Source organism: Corvus moneduloides, chromosome 5 (assembly GCF_009650955.1).
Source record: "Corvus moneduloides isolate bCorMon1 chromosome 5, bCorMon1.pri, whole genome shotgun sequence".
Lineage (NCBI taxonomy): Eukaryota > Metazoa > Chordata > Aves > Passeriformes > Corvidae > Corvus > Corvus moneduloides.
The window spans coordinates 67514991-67534768 of record NC_045480.1 but is presented as its reverse complement, the minus strand read 5'-3'; the positions used below and the strand labels follow the sequence as shown (position 1 = coordinate 67534768).

The window sequence follows — 19778 nt, the reverse complement described above, 5'->3', positions numbered from 1 at the left end:
ATAGCTATAAATTTTTGGCCATGGAGCATCTAAAAAGCCATTAAATAAAATTCACCTTTATTTCTTACATTTGAAGCTTAGGTAAGGTTACCTTTGAGTTTGAGAAATTCTTGTTTACTGCATTTATTACTTAGTCATTTGTAATATCTTGAAATTTCAACATTAAGCTTCTCCCGCTTTTTAAAACTTGAAATTAACTGTTGCTAGTTTTACAAGAAGAATTCTATAGTCTTTTCAGGAGCTGAAACCTCAAGTGTTAGTATAACTAAGAGTAATATATTAACTTTTCAAGGTAACAAGCAGAAATGGGTGCCACTTCACTTGGACGATGTGAGGTCAGACAGTCAAGACAGACCAGGGTCTCGAACGAGCTCCAGATTTGTGCTGGAAACAAACAAGTTAGTACCTCACAACAACAGAAGGAATGAGGCAAGAAGTAAGTGGTTCTCAGTCTCTGGGTCTTGCTGTTGGTGGCAAATAAAGTGTAATATCACATGAGCTGGCAGTTTATGTCGAAACTTAGCTCTACCTGCAGGAGGTAAAACTGGCTGTTTATATTTGCCAGTAACCAGCAGCATCTGTTTTCCTCTTCGTGGCTCCCTACTCAATCTCGTCCCACAATTTTATAATGCAGAAAGTTCGGAAATAGCCTCAGAAGGTGTCTGCTCTGTCCTACTCTGCTGCTATTCCCACAGCTTGTTGCTACCAGAGCAGTTGCTTGTGGAGCTACACTTTGAACTCTGCTTTGGCAGTTCTACTGATGTTGTTTTTTCCTGTGAGCTGGACCGATTCCCTCAGCTCCCTGACCTATTTCTCAGCGTGGCAATACAAAAAGCTGTACTAACGCCACAACTGGTGCTGCTTCTGGTCCTCAGGTGTTGTGAACAGAGCTGGTTGGGTGGCAGAAATCTTAGGCTGAGTGTAAGTCTTTGGTTTAAGTTTTAAAAAATTGCACTATACATGAACAGTTCGAATGTTTGCTCATTATAAAAAGTACTGGATGCTACTGACATGGAATTCATGAAGTCATTTTAGGAACTGGATGTAAGAGCTTGATCTGGATTTTTGAAGGAGGGGCAAGGGGAGGATTTTTACCAGTTACCACTTCCTTTAAGTTTTTCCTTAGGATGGTCAAATGGCTGAAAACTTGCAGCATGAATTCTGCCTCAAGGTTTGAGTGATTCAGGACCAGTTTCAGTGTGAGAGAGCATAAAACATCCTTGCTCCTTTCAGGAATGTTGTGTTTAAATTAAAAACTTCATTTTGTGCTAAGTGCAAACTTGCTCATGAGGATGTTTTATGTAGGACTTCTGCATGAGTCTGAGCCATAGGCAAAATTAGGATGCAAAATTTAAACCGGTCTGGAAAAACAGTTCAAGCAATACTTATGCATTTGGGATCTCTAAGGTCCAAATCCCCAGTGAGATACACACATACAGATTATATTCTCTGTAAATTCAGGGTCTTGTTTGACAAGACTTGAGTGTATGAGCATACATGTGGGGTTGTAGGGTTCACTAAAAATGGTTGCTAAACCAAGATTTTTAATACATATCTTTAGTTAGTCCTTTGTTAAATTTAGCAGCTCTCAATTGGATCAAGTAGGGGCTGCATCCCCAGGCATTCCTGTGGCAGAGTGGTCCCCCTGGCATCTGAAAGACTATCCAGTTACACCTTGGAGAAACTTTCAGCAAAGGTGACTGACTGAACATGGAAGTCTCTGCGAGTCTTAGGGAAAGAGAAAGAAAATGAAAGCCTCTCTGACACAGTTCCTCTCACGAGTGAAGTGGGAATTACACCTGTCCTTAAGGATGAAGCCAAGGTCCCTGGGGTCTGGTTTGGACAGTTGCTATTCAATGGGCAGAGCCAGGGGAGTGGTTGGCAGCTGCTGCCGCCGGGAACAAAAGGGAGACTCGAGAGAGCCACTGCTGTGGGAATCCCATCATCAGGAACTGGGCAAAGGGATGGAGTGCACCTTCAGCACATCTGCAGATGACCCCAAGCTGAGTGCTGCAGTTGACATGCCTGAAGGGCCAGATGCCGCCCAGACGGACCTGGACAAGCTTGAGGTGTGGCCCCTGGGAATCTGATGAGGTTTAACAAGACCAAGTGCTGGTGCTGCACCTGAATAAGGGTGATCCGAATAAGGGTGATCCCTGGTATCAGTCCAGACTAGAGGATGAGCAGATGGAGAGCAGCCCTACCCAGAAGGACTCGGGGGTGCTGGTGGGGGGAGTCTGGACATGCCCTGGCCATGGGCACTCACAGCCCAGAAAGCCAAACATGTCCTGGGCTGCATTCTGAGCACCATGGGCAGCAGGGGAGGGAGGGGATTCTGCCCCTCTGCTCTGATCTGGTGAGACCCCACCTGCAGTGCTGCATCCAGCTCTGGGGTCCCAGCATAGGAAGGACATGGACCTGTTGGAGTGACTCCAGAGGAGGCCACCAAGATGATCAAATGGATGGAGCATCTCACCTGTGAGGAAAGGCTGGGAGAACTGGGTTTGTTTAGCCTGAAAAAGAAGAGGCTTTGGGGTAACCTAATTGTGGCCTCCCAGTACCTGAAGGGAGCCTGCATGATGGAGAGACACTATTTACAAGGGCATGGAATGACAGGACAAGGGGGAATGGTTTTAAAATGAAAGCAAGTAGGTTTAGATTAGATAACGGGAAAAAAAAATTTACTGTGAGGGTGGTGAGGCCCTGGCACAGCTTATGCCAAAAAGCTGTGGATGCCCCATCCCTGGAAGTGTTCAAGGCCAGGTTGGATGGAGCTCCAAGCAACCTTGTCTAGTGGAAGGTGTCCCTGCCCATGGTGGGGGGGGGGGGGGGTTGGAACCAGATGGTCTTTAAGATTCCTTCCAACCCAAGCCATTCTGCAATTCTGTGATTGCCATCTTACTCTAGTGGAGGTGGGAGTTGTCCACAGGAGGAGACTGAACTGTTGTGATCATTCCTTCCTGCCCCGAGCTGATCGTAGGAACCGTGATCTTTGATCTGGCACCAGAGTGTCCAGTTGCTTCAGACTGACTGCCAGTCAATCGATTGCCACCTTACTGCTGACCCCTCCTGCCTGACTCACCCTCTGGCAGGGCTGGCAAACCTTTCCTGTTCCTCTCCTGCAGCTTGAGCTCTGACCCCCTGCTTCAGCCAGCATGGCTGAGGCTGTGGATTGCCTGGGAGCAAGCTGAGAACTCTGGGGTCATGAGGGACTTACAGGCACCAGGAGGTTTCATTGTGATTGCAGGTATTTTGTGGTTTTTTCTCTTCAAGATTGGCGTCGCGATAGAGAAAAGAGAGACGACCATGACGAGGTGTGCAGCGTGAGGAGTGAGGGTGGCAGCGTCCGAGGATTCTCCAGAGGCAGAGGAAGGGGAAGAAGCAGAGGAAGAGGACGAGGCAGAGGAAACCCCAGCAGTATGCAAAGAAATGGATACTTCGCAAAAAATTTTAAAGCTATGTTTATAATGTTGTTGTTTTCATTTTCTAATGTTATTTTATCTTCTCGTCTATGTTGCAGTGAACTTTGACTATTCAGTTGGTTATCAAGAACTGTATGGTGAAGGAATTGACCAAGTATTTCAGCCTGAGCTTAACCCTGGTGTGATTTATTACTATGGTGATGGAACAGGAGTGCAGATGTATTCTGTGGATGAAGCACTTCTCAAGGAATATATAAGGCACCAAATGTAAGTAGATTGCTTAATGTATAAATATTTTCAGAGATCTAGTTAAGAAAAAATAACTTACTTCAAACAGTGTTGGATCCTTATTATCCATATCAAGTTGGAGATTAAGGCGTTTCAGCTTAACTGTTGGAGTTAACTCTGACCATTACTAGTGTCAGCTCGAATTTATTCACTGGTGGGGTGGAAAAACTTGAGTAATGTGGAGGAGTTTTAAGGAAGCTGTTTCTGCATCTTGTGCTGTAGTCTGGCTCTAACTCGTATGACTGCTTTATTGATGGTACACAACCCTCTTTATGTTGTCACGTAATTGAGATATGGATGTCTCTGAGCTTGTGCTTTTGAGTACTGTTGGTCTGTTTGCCTATAAAGCTCTTCTTGGGTGACGTTTCCCCTATTTGCTCTCAATTTCACTTTGAGAAGTCTTGTTAGTTTGATGTTTTCAGTGTGGTTCACCTGAAACATGTAACTGAGAGAGAGTAGTTTTGCAATGATGCTTGATTTTTCAATAATCTGAAATGTTTACTTTCTCGTGTACACCATTAGGCAATGAGAAACCATCTGGAAGGCTTGATTATCACCAGGAGACAAGTCAAAAAGGGCCTGGAAAGCACTAGTTCATTTTAAAGAGACAGTTTCCACCACTGGCAGATATTTCATCCTCAGTACTTGCATTTCTCTGCAATGCCTCTGTGGTGGTTTTTGATTGCCCTCGTGTTCCGTACAGCAACTTGCTTATTTTATTCTCGCTTCTTTTGTTACAGTTGACGCAAAAAGGAAGAGAAAAGCCTCTTTAAAGGGCAGAAAGTATCTGACATGTGGCTATCAACTTCAAAACTTCTATTGCAGTCTTTTTTTACTCTTGCTGCCAGGCCCCTATGAGACCTGACAGTGGACATGTACCCCCATGTCAGGATAATCGGCCTGCACTGTCCTCAGACAAGTGGGGGAGGAGCACAGCCACTCCACTGTTGGCCAGATTTCTGGGCATGCAGTGTAGAATCCAGACCTCCTAAGGTAGGACATGACGATGTCCCCCTCTGCTGAGAAAAATGCCACTTACAGCATTGGTCACATCTGACTTCTGGGTATATTTGTATTTCGTTTTGGCACCGAGAGGTTGGCAGATGTTGGTAGAAGACTTGGCATGGCTGGATAACCACAGCCACTGGCTGCTTGCCTGGTGTGAACTCCTAAGGCAGTTTGGTTATGGAGTTTGCTTTCCATGAGAGGGAGATTCCTGAGCAGGGTTAGAACATAACTCCACTAGTTTTACTCTCCCTAAAAAAAAAAAAAAAAAAAAAAAAGAAAAAGGTGGTTTTTTATCTATTCCCTTCTTTTATCACATTAAAACTTACGGGAAACAGACTTTATTCATCAGTTACCTATTATTCACCTCTAAATGGGGGTGGCTTTGTCTGCCTTTGATAACTTAGCTATAAAATATTAAAGTGAGTATGCCAAAGAAGGAATTATATATAGAATAAAGGTACACCAAATTGTTATGTCTCAGAGCTCCTATTGGAGGCCAAAATAAATCAGGATATATTAAAGAAGTGAGATCGAATCCTAGTGGATGAATAAATTTTAAAAGTTTACGTGCTTAATAGAGAAAAATCTTAGACACTGTCCAACTGAGTTGATGTGTAATTACAGGAAGAAACACACTGCTATCAAGCAGTTTATGCTTGTCCCAAGAACCAGCTCGACCTACAAGAGAGTAATATTTGTATTGCATACCAAAATATCTTCTGTGTTGTTAATTACAGGCTGAAGTTGTCAGCCTGAAAAGTTTCAGTGCTTAGCACCTCCTCATTCTGCAACGTGCAGCAGAACCCTACTTAAAAGTCCTCTTGCTTTAGAAAATAAATAAATAAAAGTTCAAATATCAATTCAGGAGTAAGCAAAGGGACTCTGAGGAAAAGGCAGAAGAGGAAAGCTGGAGGGGGTGTGTGTGTTTAGGTTCGTCCCTCTGCTTGGAGCAAACCTGTGCATTGTCTTCATTTATCATTAATGGTCTTTCACATTCCTTTTTCTAGAGTGATGGACATCAAGGGAGGCAGTTTGAGTCAAGTTCAGTCATTGTCCATTTCTGCTTATGGAATTTTTATCTAGGTGAATCGTTACAGGATTTTACCTTTACTGTATGATTGTAAAGGTAACACTAGTAAAACATTGGTTATGGCATTTGTGTTTGCTTATCTTCTAGACTGGGAGGGGAAAAGGAACGTTGCAGCTCAGAACAGCAGACAGGATATTCTTGAAAGAAACTTTCTCTTTGTGCCCAGTTGCTTCACTGATCATAGTTGGCTCTGAGTAAGAGCTTAACTCTCCAAAAGCCTTGTTCTCTTCTCTGTTTGCTTTGACTTAGTAGCAGCGTTCCCATTTGTCCCATCTTGTCCAGCATTGAGACTTTAAATTCATTCTGTCCTAGAGCCCAGTGTTGGTGAGAGCACGGTGCTGGGAACACCAGGGTCACAGGTTCGATCCCTGCCTGGGCCATTCACTTCGGAGTTGGACTCGAGGATCCTTGTGGGTCCCTTCCAGCTCAGAATATTCTGTGTGTGATTCCATGTGTTTCATAGAGCCAGCTTTTGCTTCAAATTTCTTCAGCTACACAAAATTGGAGAAAGAAATGGTATCCAGGTGCTGCTTGGGTCATTGATGGCATCAGAGTGCTCTGCTCTTGGAGACTTTGGCCTTGATTCCAGCTTCAGTGGAGAGACTTAGTGTTTTTTACTTTGTTGAAATTAGAATGGTCGTTATTTACATTTGCATGTGCAGCTTTTTTCTTCAGCATTTTAATACCCTCTCATTTTCTTTTTGCACCCCTCTATTTCTGTAACAGAATTTTAACTGCTTTCCGTTAAGTCTTTCCCTACTTGCGTTTTTCTGAACGCCATGAGGGGTTAGTATTCCTTGGATGTAATGTGCAAAATCATGGTATGATGTGTAAGCTCTATGAAAGGCCTAGATTTCAGTCATCATGATTAAACTGAGGGGGTTTTTCATTCTTTTTCATAGGACGTTTTCTCATTCCCTTGCTCTGTGTGACAGATCATGATATGAATTCCTTGCTTTTTGTCTTCACTAAGTATAAAACATCTTGACACCTGGGTTATTTCCTAGAGCAGCTTCATTGTTGAAGATTTGTCTTTCTGCTGTTTGTCCCTCATCTCTGTGGTATTACCAGATTCCTGAAATGTCCTTGTCCTTCTTTGTCCACTAAACACCATCTATTCTGTAAGACTTTTTTTCTCCATGAACTGTTGTGCCTTTTGGTACAGTTTCATGCCAAATACAACATTACTGGTTTTGTTTTCTCATCTTCTCACAAGCATGCTTGATGATTCAGAGTATATATCTGTGCCTCCACACTCAGATAGGATACTCAAACTTTCCAATGCACTGGAGACTGGGACAATAAAAGATGCAGTTCAGGATGAACTGATATTGCTGTGTGGGACATAACTTATGCCCTGACTGTAAGCAGTGCTTGTCCTTCATCTGTATGGAGGCCAAGACAATGTTGTTCCCTTCTGTCCATGTAAGTAATGAGGGAGGGGGTAGGTGAAGGAAAACTGGAGCATAGTTTTTGGTTGTGCAAATGTAACAAGGCTTTGATTTTTACCCCGATGTACTGAGTCATAAGTCTATCTTAAGCTGTCGAGCATGCTTGCTGTTCTGTGGGTCTTCTGTAGTGATACAGCTGTTGAAGAATGATTCTGTTGATGTCAAAATACACTCTGTCTTTTAATGGAAGACATTAACAAGGAATCTAGGTTGCTTGAAGTGTAGAGTAAGCTCAGGTTTGTGTGTTTTGTTCTGCAGTGAGTATTATTTCAGCACAGAAAATTTGGAGAGAGACTTCTTTCTGAGGAGAAAGATGGACCAACAAGGATTTCTGCCTGTGTCACTGATCGCCAGTTTCCGTCGGATGCAAGCTCTGACAACGAATGCTGCTCTCATTTTGGAGGTAAAATCATTCAGAAGCATATATTTGAAAAGTTGCTTGGTTAAGTCTGTGCTGCCATTTAAAGTCAGCACTATGAAGTTAATAAAATTTTCTGTTTGTAATGACAAGGATTCTATAAAGAGGCTATAAGTGGCCAAGCTGGTGGGCTTTTTTCTTTTTGTTGGTAGTTTTTAATGTTATAATGTGCTTGTCACACAGGCCCTAAAGGACAGTACAGAAGTTGAAACTGTGGATCAGAAACTACGAAAAAGGGTTGATCCAGAAAAGTGGCCAATTCCAGGTCCTCCTCCATGCAACCTGCCTCCAACTGACTTCTCTCAGCTCATCAATTGTCCAGAATTCATACCAGGCCAAACTTTTGGCTCACATACTGGTAAAAGATTTATTTTACAGAAACATAAGTTTAGTGCTGTCGGTCTAGCTTAGGAAATTTGCCTCCTGATACTGATTTCATAATAGAAGTTGTACTTTTGGTAACAGTTTATTCAGCTGCTCTGCATGCCAGCCTTGCACTTGCCAAGTCACATGGCTGATGTTAAGTAGATAAAAATGTCTCTTGTGTGTTATGGCTGTGACCATTCTCCAGAATACAGAATGGTGGACTACAGTCCTGTAGAATTAGTAACACTAATCTTAAACTAGTCCTAAACTCTGCTTCATTTTTGTGGCAGCTGAAAGTTCACTCTTTATTTGGTGCCTCCTTGTTTTGGATGTGAAACTCATTCACATTATTAATAGGGAGATGGATTTGTTTGCTGACAACCCTTGGCAAGGAAATCCTTTACTAAAATGTTGGCTGAAATTAAATGGGAAGAATGAAGATGGAGTTAGGCACACATCCACAGAGCTAGAAAATGATGTGGAGAAAATAGGATCCTAATGATGCTGTGCTTTTTTTTCTCCTCAACAAATGTAATGTCTCACAGCCTATGAAGAATCTTTCCATGGAAACAAGTTCTTAGAACTGATTTTATTCTGAAATGTTGGGTGAACTGTGGAAAGCTGTCTCTTAAAAATGAAAAGAAATTCTTTGATCAGTGTTATAGTTATCCATAGAGGTAGAAAAATGGTAGCTGTGGTTAAAAGAAAGACCAGTGAAACAATTGACAAACAAGCAAAATAAAACCAAAACAATCTACAACAGGAACTGAACTACTGTTTTCTACTGCTAGAGTCTGCACCAAGTTCTCCAAGAGTGGGAAGCCCACTGAGTCCAAAGGAAAACGCTGAAACAAGTAATTTTCAGACAATGTCTAAGGGACTGTCTACAAGTTTGCCTGACTTGGACTCCGAACCTTGGATAGAAGTGAAGAAGAGGCATCGTGCATCCACTGTCAAGCTAAAGGTAAAATCAAAACCCTTGAAGTTATGTTCAAATAAACACATGCAAAACCAACTTTGAGGTTACACTGTAAACCAGGGTTTTAAACATCTTAACATATGTGATGCTTGAGAATGCAATACTGTTTGGGAGATCATTATCCAACTCAAATGTAAAACCTTTTCCAACTCAGGAGACTGTTCCTGTACCTGATCAAACACCAGATCAACACCAGCCACCCCCACTTCCCGAGGAACAAGAACAGGAAGAACTTGAATTTTTGTTTGATGAAGAGATGGAACAAAATCAGTGTCGGAAGAATAAATTTACTGATTGGTCAGATAGCGATTCTGATTATGAAATTGATGATCAGGATGTAAACAAGATTTTGATTGTAACACAGACACCCCCATATGTGAAAAAACATCCTTGTGGAGACCGTGCTGGCAACCGTGTGTGCCGTGCAAAAATCACATCAGAACTTGCTAAAGTCATTAATGATGGCTTGTACCACTACGAACAGGATTTGTGGATGGATCAGAGTGAAAATGATGCCACGGTGAAGGTAATTCTCTTTAATTTTTGACCTGAAAACCATGCCTGTCCAAACAGTTCCCAAATTAATTTCAGCCTTCTGCTATGTAGTTGTAAAATGCTACAGAAAAGTGACAGTAATTTGCAGGTCTGCTGAGCTACCTTTACAGTGGAAAGCAGACCCAAGGTTTTCATACCACAGACTTGACCAAAAACATTGAATGAATTTTTTTTTTTTTAACATTTTGGAGATGGTTCAAGTTTTCCAATGTTTTCTTGTTCTATGAATAGTTTGTTTCATAACAACTGCAAATACCTACCCAGAGAGGAAGGGGGTATGTGTCAGAGATGAGATGATGAGAGGGAAGTAATACAGTCATTTTAAAGTAGTTTTGTATTAAGGTGCTGTTTGCCTTGTTTGTTAGAAGAATAGTTAGAATGAAGTTACCTACGCACTGAGTGGTGAGGGAAAGGGGCTTTATCTGTGCACAAAGAGGGGGTAGTGGCTTCATGGGCAAACGGAGCACGTCCATCCAAAAGCAAGTGGACAAAGGTGGAAATGGATGTTGAGAGTAAGAGCAAGAAATAAAGGTAGAATTTAGAATATGAAATAAATGGACAAAGAAAACCAGCAAACATGAAGAGGGCAGTGAGAAATAGCAAACTGCAAGAGAGAATATTTTCTTTTTTGTTGCTGTTATGGACTTGACAATGATTTGACGAGATTTTTCACACAGAGCATACACAAGTCCCACCTGAGACAGGTGTGGGGGTTCTTGTGTGTCAGTTCTGGCTTATTTTCTCTTCATGAAATGCATCTGTTTCTCAGGGTGGTATCTATTACCCTGCTTTGCATTTACAATTTGCTTTCTCTAATTCAGCAAGAGATTGAGAACTTTAAGAAGCTAAACCTCATTAATAAGGACAAATTCGTTAGTCCTGCACCAGAAACTGCTGATCCAACGCAGGAAGTTCCTCCAGGACCTCGAGGGTTACAGAAAGGTAAGTATGAAAGTATTTGTTTTTTAGAATTTGTAATAAAGAACAACTCTGTAGATGTTTTGACTGTTTCTGCCTGTGCAGTATTTTAATTTTGGTTCAGTCAGCAGTCTGAGGGGGCTTTTTCTTTGCTAATTTTTCAAATTGCCAACTGTTCATGGGTAGCATGGTTTCAGTTGAATGACAAGAAGCTGGCGCTTGTTCTGCTTTGTTGTCACTCTCCATCAACACCAGGTGCTCTTTGTGTGACTTGGAATTTACAATGTGTAAAGTTAAACTGAAGCTGTGAAACATTTTTTAGAAACCAGTGTTTTTATGGGACACAGGGATGGAAGGAAATGAGATAAGAAGAATCTACTACTTGTATCATAGCATTACTGAGCAGTCACAACATCCCAATCTTATCTTTAGAGGTATTTCTTTGAGTAGTACTATTAACATTTACTGGGTTACATGCTAATAGCATCTCTAAAGTAGCTCAGTAAAACCACCTTTCTCCTTCCTGCCTCCATATTTAGCAGAGGAGCTGGCCTGTAATTTCCTAAGTACTGAAGTACCTCCAGCAGCAGGAATGGCTCGGTCACTGCCAACAGCAGTCCCAGATTCGCCCCGTTTCCACCCTGGCTTTATCCCACGAACACCTCGCACCCCAAGGCTCCAGGATCCCAACAAAACACCCAGGTTCTACCCTGTTGTTAAAGAAGCACGATCCTTTGATGTAAAGGTAAATGAAAAAACATATTTAAAAAAAAACCCCAAAACCAGCAAAAGCCTACAAAACTCATGTTTCTGCATACAGTTTAACAAGAATTGAAAGGCAAAAAATTAAATGCTTGTACTCCTATTGTTATTTTCCAAAATACTTACCATATTCACTTTCTTATTTCTATTAAATGTTTTCTGAGTCTTCTTCCTTGAAAGTCTTTGCTAAGAAAAGTGTAGTGTTTAAGATTTTTGGTTAGTTACATAAGAATAATCTTCAGGTTATGAAACTGTGGTCTTGTGACTTTATAACTTGTTAGATAACAGAATATAAAACTTCTAGATCTCTGTTTTAAGTGGGAGAGAATGAGTGAAGTCAAATTAGGGAAATAAATCCTTCATTTACTTTCTTAGACTCCAAGAAAAAGAAAAACGCGCCACAGTACAAATCCTCCCTTGGAATGCCATGTTGGTTGGGTGATGGATTCCAGAGACCACAGGCCAAGAACTTCCTCTGTGAGGTAAATGTTGTTGTTGTTATTCAAAATTTATTGGCAGGTAGTTCTCACTGCTAGTGGAGAAACAGGCTATGAAAGGCAATTTATAAATACAATGGAAGCAAGAAAAGAATGCTCAAGAAAGACAAAAATATGGAATACTGTCTGGAAACAAGCTAGGCAGACTAGTGTTCACAGCGTTGTTTGATCCATGATACAGCAGCATTAATGTTACTTGAGGCACTGATGTTCACTTCAGCGGTCATTAAAAATCAGGCATGACCATAAAATCAGTAATGTTTAATTATCATTGTCCAAACCTGCCTGTTTTTGACATATTAGCACAAAATCTGATTTTCTTGAGGTGCAGCCAAACCCAGATACACTGCAGCAGTCACCAGGTGACCGTACCGCAGCTCTTGCATAGGTCAGGGTGGGTGAAAACTGATTGTGCAGAAAAGCTCTGTTTATAGGTCAGGAATATGTTGGTTTTTTTCTCCAGCAGTTCCAATGCCTCACCTTCAGAAGGAGCTCCACTGGCAGGTTACGGCTGTACTCCAAATTCTCTTCCCAAATTCCAGCATCCATCTCATGAACTGTTAAAGGAGAATGGCTTTACTCAGCAGGTGTACCACAAATACCGGCGAAGGTGTTTAACGGGTAAGCTGCTCCATGCACTTCCTCAAATTTTAGGTAGAAGTTCCCAGGTGTTGTCTGATACCAGTTTTCTTCACATTGTTCCTCATCCTTAATTTTTCTTGGGAAGGTGTAGTGGTTTGGTCCAAAATACTCATTACTGTTTATCTGCTGTGAGATAAGAGTGAGGAGAAACACAAAGCAGGCACCAAACTTGCAAGAATATAAAGAAGTTTATTAACAGACCTAAAAGAAGAAAAAAAATTAAACCACCTTCAGAACTCTCCTCCTCCCCCCACCTTCTTCCCTTCTCCCACTGACAATGTAAAAAGACAACCCTTGAGATGTTCAGTCTGTTTACCACTTCCATAATAACCTTGTTCAGTCCATTTAGAAAGAGAAGTCTCTTCTTGCTCGTGCTGTGAAAACAGTATCACAACGAGACAGCCGCCCACTTCCAAATATTGTTCAGTCCATTTAGGAAGAGGTCTCTCTGCTCACGATGTGAGTCCCTTCCCCCGACTTGCAGCTTTTCCCACAACTGCTTTCGAGGGTCCACTCTTGAAGTTTTCTGGGGTACAATTTTAAGGTTGAGCCGTTCAGAAACAAAAGTTCTCTTCACCCATCTCTGGGAGCATTTCATCTCTAAGAACAGAGGCCCTTCTCCTTCCCTGGGAGCAAAGGGTCCTCCTCATCTTCATCGTTAGGACTATCTCTGGGAGCATCTCTAGGAACTGAGGTTTTCTCCTTTCCCGTTTGGAGCAAAAGTCCTCATCTGGTCCATCTCTCCCTGTCGAAACTTCTCATGAAATTACAGCTGCGTCAGCATCTGCCTATCTCAGCGCAGGTGCTTTTGCTTACGAGTTGAACACTCCACCCCCTATATCTTCATGAAATTACAACAGGATACTCTGATATATCATAGCTTCACAACAGAATTTCAGCTTTAAGCATCTCCTCTCTCTCTTCCCTCAGGTTTTCAGCTCGGGGGGGGGGGGGGTTCCATGGCTGGAACAGGTCCATCGGCTCCAGGATGGCCGTGGCCTGGCCGGGCCCGCTGGCCCCCACACGGGCCCCGCAGCCACCTGTCCCAGCGCCGGAAACGAGAGAGAGCTTGGGGGGGAGTTTGTCTATTCTTAAGTGTGGACCACAGAGGTGGTCACAACTTTAAGTGGCTTAAAGAATTGTCCATATTCAAACTGGCCAGCTGATAGGTTCTTTCAGGTCCCAGAGGAAACTGTAAGCACCCCTTAGCAAGGACATCCCTTCCGGGACTGTGCTTGCTAACCTATGACAGAAGGCAAACAAAATTTATTTGGTGCTTCTGTTTAGGAACCTTGCTTTCCATTTAACTTTACGTTCCCTGACAAAAAAATTACACTCAAATTTGGACTGAAGTTCCCAGAAGATCTGGTGTGTTTTTTTACTAAAGGCAAGGCACTTTAAAATACTCTGGTGAAAAACTAAATTAGTGGTTTTGTTCTTCCCTTTCTTTTTTTCTTCCAGAGAGGAAACGGTTGGGAATTGGCCAGTCCCAAGAAATGAACACACTTTTTCGTTTCTGGTCCTTTTTTCTGAGAGATCACTTCAACAAGAAAATGTACGAAGAATTCAAACAGCTTGCTCTAGAGGATGCAAAAGAGCACTACAGGTATTTTTTCTTGAGGCTTTACCACTCCTTTTAATGACTGTGAAGTTTACATACATCTGCAGTGAACATTTTTAGTACTACCTTTGCCTTTTTGTAAATCTTTAAAATAGCAGTGTGTCTAAGTTGTTTTAATAGCAAAAATCTGTATATATTTGTGCTTTGCAGATGAATAGCTAAATAGGCCACATTTCCTGACCTGTAATCAATCAGTTGTGAGTTCCACAAAATCCTGTAACTTGTTGACCATGACGAGTCAGTTCTGTACTAACACTCCTAAGATTCTTCCTTCCACAGGTGAAGACATTCTTTACCTCATTTTACTTGTTCAGACTGGTTCTTGCCTTACAAAAATACCAGAAAAATGACCACGAAGGATATTGTCACTGCCCTTTAGCTCTTGGATATAATTCCCTTCCTTCCACCCATTTCCCCCACCTCTATTTTTCTGAGCCAAAGAGACAAGGTAGATTTTTGTACCTCTCTGTTCTGTTCCAGGTACGGCTTGGAATGCTTGTTCAGATTTTACAGCTATGGCCTGGAAAAGAAATTCAGGAAGGAAATATTTGAGGATTTCCAACAAGAAACAAAGAGGGACTATGAAGCTGGTAATTATCACAGGCTTGTCACTGCTCACACTGTGGTAACATTAGTTGAAGATAATCCCAATTCCTTGGCACTGACTTGTTACCTGACCGAGAACAGCTTTTATTCATATTCTTTTTATCTTCAGTTCTCTTAATTATTCACTGGTAACGATATTTTTAAGTTTTTAATTAAATTTGACCTTTGTAAAGTGGTAAAATTATCTTTTTCTGTTTATCTTTTTCTGTTACTAGGTCAGCTGTATGGACTGGAAAAATTTTGGGCTTACCTAAAATACTCTCAGCACAAGACTCCAGCTGTCGACCCCAAACTGCAAGAGTACCTGAGTAAATTTAAGAGACTGGAGGACTTCAGGGTGGATGTAAGTTTCAATGCCTGTTTTAAATAATATTTGGTGTACTAGTATTTTTGCTTCAAGGTAATCTGAGAGCAGCACTTGATTTCATGAAAAAGCAGCTTGATAAATCCTAAGGGCCTAATCCTTTCAGTCCTACGAGTTGTGGAAAGGCAAAAAATACCTGGCTTTATGGCAAAACACGTAACAGGTTGCCCCTGTTTATTTTCAGCCTCCTATTGGTGAAGAATCTGGCAGGAGGAGATCAGGTGAGGATTCAGGTCATCGCAGACATCAGTCTAACTCTTCTAAAACACTTTCCACCACCAAACCCCCCGCTGCCTGTCAGTCCCGGCCGCTGGGAAGCGTTTCCTGTGGGAATACCGTGCACGCCTCCGTGGGCCGCAGCACTGCTGCCACAAAATCTATAGAAAGTGATGTACCAGAAAAATAGACTTTGGATGAGCTTGTGCCCTTGAGAATCAACTTTGGCATCACTCTTCTAATCTGGAGATCTTCAAGGCGAGGCAATCTCTACTACGTGATTAAAAATGTATGGAAAGACAAAGAATGGGATTCTTTTTCACGGGATTTAGTTCCAAAACACTTGCCCTAGGAGAGTTGCTCTTGGTTATGGGATCATTGGAAGGATCCTAGGGAAGAATCTTTGGCTTCAGTATTGCTTTCCTCAAGCTTTTGTTTACAAAGAACTGCATTCCTTGCATATGCAAAAAATACTTCAAGGGATGCCTTACATTTCAGCTCAGATTTCTTAAAAAGGTATGATATATATTCATGTTATTTACTGTGCTTTCCTTACCCATATTTCCCCATTATTTGTATTCTACCAAAGCAAAAAAGATTACATTATATGTAGACTATTAAATGGAAAAGAAGGATCTATGTAATTGGTTTGCTTTCAAAGCTAACTATCAAAAAGTCTGTTTTTCTGCAAAAGCACACTCGAGAACATGCAGCTGTATATGAAACTGCATTTCTGGATTCTATTTAAAGATATAGCTTCTATTTTTTTCAGGGTCTCCATAGTTAGTATTTTATTAAGTATGGAGTTTGAGTGGACTTAACTGGGATAGTTTTGCAGGTATTTCCTTCAGTACTGGTTCTTTAATAACTAAAGCAACAGAAAACTACAGGGGAAAATCAAGCTTTTGATTTCATGTTAAATTAACATTCAGTATCTACAGTTTGTGCAGATTGTTAAAATAGCCAACTATTCGTACTCTGGGCTTGAGAGGTGTCTTCATTTGAATTCTCTTACGATTATGAACTCTAGCAGGAGAGGCGTAATTTTGAATTTTTTTTTCTCCATATTTCAAGTAATAATTAGTTTGGAGGGAAACAAAGTATTCCTTGTAAATTTTAATTTTTATTTGCTTTATTTTGCAATATCTGAATGAAGTTCTGCTTAAATCGTGCTCGCTAAGCCTAAATGATTTCAAACAGGTCTAAAGACAATTTCACTGAATGTAAGTTATTCAAATACAAATCCATTTTTGTAGCTGAAAGGGGGGGATGTTTATAACCTGTCATGTCTTATTAACTTCATTACTTTGCTTTTAAAGACTCAAGAAGAACCAGGTGAATAACTTCTCTTCCAGGTGTAGGTGAGAGGAATTCCAGCTTTTCATTAGTTAACTGCAGAATTACTTCAGTCAACTTTTAAAGTTAAAAAGTGATATCTAGCACAGATGCCTTAAACTGACTGCACAGCCATGGATGGAGCTTTAAACTATCAGCTCTCAGAGGTTATAATGAATCTGTTAATTTCTCATTGTCCTGTGAATCTCACTGAAACAAATGATGGATGTTTGCATTGAAAGGAGCGGATGGTAGCAGTGACCTTCCCCACAGTTTATACCATTTCAGCACAAAATCCAGCCTTTCGTCAGTGGCCTGTTCTAAATAAATTTAAATGAACACATACCAAGATTTTAAGTAAATATCCTATAAATATGCTGAAGTGACACATCTCAATTCTGTGTTTGATCCATGCCTTTTGCTACCCATGAAAATGATGCGAATGTAAATTTGGATTGAAATTGTATATACAAGTAATAAATTTATTTCAATTTTTCATTGGAAAATGTGCAGATTAAGCTTTTAGTGTGTGTAATTTTGTGATATCTTGGAAAATTTTATAAAAACAACAAAAAACCCTAATAGTGTTGTATATCAACTTTTTTTCCCCCAAAAAGTGTGAAGAAAAACAGCTTAGAAGAGTGTAAGGATGTAGATTTGCATGGGAATTTCTGCTGCACTGAGGGAAACCCAGCCTGTTAAAGGTGGAAGTGCTTCTTGGAATGGGAGCCAGCTTTCTGCAAGTTCAAGATGGATTTATTTTTGGCATATGATTGGGTATCTGTCAAAAATACGAGAAGTGAGTGATAAATGTGGGGGAAGGCAAGGAGAGTGAATACTTTACCTGCTGGCCTCTGTAGTGAGCTGGACAAAAACACCACCCAAGCCCATCCACAGCTCTGGCTGCCTCTCAGGAATGCCCCTTTCACTTCCCATGGGCTTGAATCTGCCTTCTCTTCCCTTGCAGATAGGTGGGAAAAACGATCCTTGCCTTGGCTGCTTGTTTCACTCTCTGGCTTCAAGTGGTTCAGCACCTCAGTAACTGATAGTCCTTGTTGCAGGGCTGTAACTTTGATGTGTATCCAACATCCCTTCCCACACCTCTTACATCCATTTATTCCAACCTTAACTATGTCTTAAGATGAATTGTGTTCTAACAGTGGTCTATGACTGACCACTTTGCAAGCTTTGGACCTTGTGTAAAAATTCTCCCATGTGCTTACTGAAGAATTTCTACGTTTCTCTTCATTTCTTCTGTTGGCAAATAACCATACAAATACTTCAAGACACTACCCTGCCTAAAACCTGATTTTTGTCATGCTCAAAATCCTGGATTCTAACAGCTTTTTAAAAGGGAAGACTCAAGCTGGCTCTTGTTCCTGTTGGAGACCAGATGATGTTTTCCTACACTGAGCAGCAGTAGCCTGTCTGTGTTTTAACAGGGATTTGGATTTCTGTGGGAGATAAAGCATTCGAATGGATGGAAGACAGTTTGCAGCCTTTGCTTCAGGCACTGCTGAGGTGACAAACGACACTCCAGGCAGAGAGGACACTTAAAGAGTAGCTGAGGATCTCTTCCTGACCAATCCCACAGCTACACCAGGCTGGATCTGTCAGCTCAAGACCTTTCTTCTCTGCTGTCTGCACCCTCTGTGCTTTTGGGGTTTCAGGTAAACAACCCTTCACCTGCACTTCAGCCAACCCTGGCACACAGGTTCTGTCAAAGCAAGATTAAACCAAATCTGTGAGCACCTGTTAAGAAACATTTACCTTTAACCATAGATTAGAAGCCAGGAGAAGGATTTGCTTTCCACATGTAAGTCAGTCTGCAAGGCCAGAGTTACATTAGTACTCATGTTAAGGAGGAAGGGAGTAAATAGCCAAATCTTTTGTACTATTCCATACAGAGGAATAGCACCTCTTCCTAGAGGAAATAAAACCACAGAAACTCTTACTGTATTGTCAAAAAGACTCAAACAAAGCCTAAGAAAGGTTTAATGGCTCCCTGCCTTTTACAGTGAAGACAGTAAAATCAAACTAAGTTTGCAGGAATAAAAAAAAAAGTTAGAAAATAGCTTAGACCTGAGATATTTAAAGTAAAACACCACCAACAACAGAGTGCCAAACTGATTTTATGTGCTATGCCCAACTCTGAATGATAGAAATTTAAACCTCAAAGAAAAGTAGATCTAGCTCAATAAAAAGATACAAACAAGTACAACCATGTGACATAATTCTGTAGTCCTCACTGAAAATTCAAAATGTTCAGACCATGTAACAACATGGTGCTTTTTTTTTTTTTTTTTTTTAACCTAGGAGGTTTGAAAATGTATCTCCTGCCAAAATGAAGCGTTTTTGGGGAGCGGTGTACAAAATGAGGCAGAGGTGTCAAAAGCAATGATGACTAAAACTAATTTAACACCAAGTCTAGCCTAGGAAAACAAGTCATACATTAAACTGGAAATGTATTTTGTTTCTAAAGATGAGAAATTCTTCCATCAAGACCCTCATGTTGCCTAAACAAAATTTAACACAGTATCAACCTGTCATTTTATTTAACAGTGAATTTTGACCAAGTGATTGACACAAGTATTCCAAGGTTGAACGCCTCCATCAAATTATTAAAATTGCACTGGAGTTTGGATGGATCTGATGTTATGCTAAATTATGCTCTGTGTCAACTTTTTATAAATATGAAAGCTGCAGTGTGCTTTAAAGCACTTTTTTTAGGTTGCCAGCTTTAGATCACCAGTGACTTTGTATGTAGGATGGATGAGGTTAATTTAAATCCACTAGACATCAAAATTCAGTCTATGCAACATTCTGCTGCCATGGGACAAGTTTTGTATCCTTCATAGTTACCATTAAGGTGCTTCAAAGAAAAACTCACCCTTTACCCATCTTGTTCAGCTAATCCTAAAAGTTAAAATTTAAGCATTGTCCTTCTAAAGCAATTTTAAAAACCCAGTAACAGAACTATGTGTAACTTCACTGTGATTAAACTTTGCTGCCTTTCCAATAGCAAGGGAGAGGAAAATTCTGCACTTGGACTGTAAGTCACAGCAGATGCAAAACTACTCTTCCTTCGAAAGTCACCTTTCTTTCTCCAGTAGGAAGTTAGTCCATCAAGCAGATACAAGCATGAGGAACAGCGAATGCTACAGCTGTGCCAGATGTAGCAATACCAATAGCTGCACTGACTGAAGAGCAGAGAAACTCACAGCAAGTGTCAAGAACCTC

General features: G+C 41.0%; 1 protein-coding gene across 3 annotated transcripts in view; it reads left to right on the top strand.

Annotated features, from left to right (window-relative positions):
* Positions 1-17120, top strand: part of LARP1B (La ribonucleoprotein 1B) — a 29009-nt gene extending 11889 nt beyond the window's left edge. The window contains exons 5-19 of one of the 3 annotated variants that reach the window (XM_032110520.1): positions 293-436; positions 3274-3417; positions 3521-3689; positions 7518-7662; positions 7861-8035; positions 8835-9007; positions 9177-9548; positions 10399-10519; positions 11035-11240; positions 11633-11739; positions 12221-12375; positions 13858-14002; positions 14498-14607; positions 14839-14966; positions 15172-17120. In XM_032110520.1, coding sequence (XP_031966411.1) covers positions 293-436; positions 3274-3417; positions 3521-3689; positions 7518-7662; positions 7861-8035; positions 8835-9007; positions 9177-9548; positions 10399-10519; positions 11035-11240; positions 11633-11739; positions 12221-12375; positions 13858-14002; positions 14498-14607; positions 14839-14966; positions 15172-15393 — 2516 coding nt within the window. In that variant the 3' untranslated portion in view covers positions 15394-17120. Of the gene's footprint in view, positions 1-292; positions 437-3273; positions 3418-3520; positions 3690-4450; positions 4704-7517; positions 7663-7860; positions 8036-8834; positions 9008-9176; positions 9549-10398; positions 10520-11034; positions 11241-11632; positions 11740-12217; positions 12376-13857; positions 14003-14497; positions 14608-14838; positions 14967-15171 lie in introns of those variants that run through there. The other 2 variants (XM_032110519.1, XM_032110522.1) reach the window with 2 other exon arrangements.
* The last annotated feature ends 2658 nt before the right edge of the window (positions 17121-19778 follow it).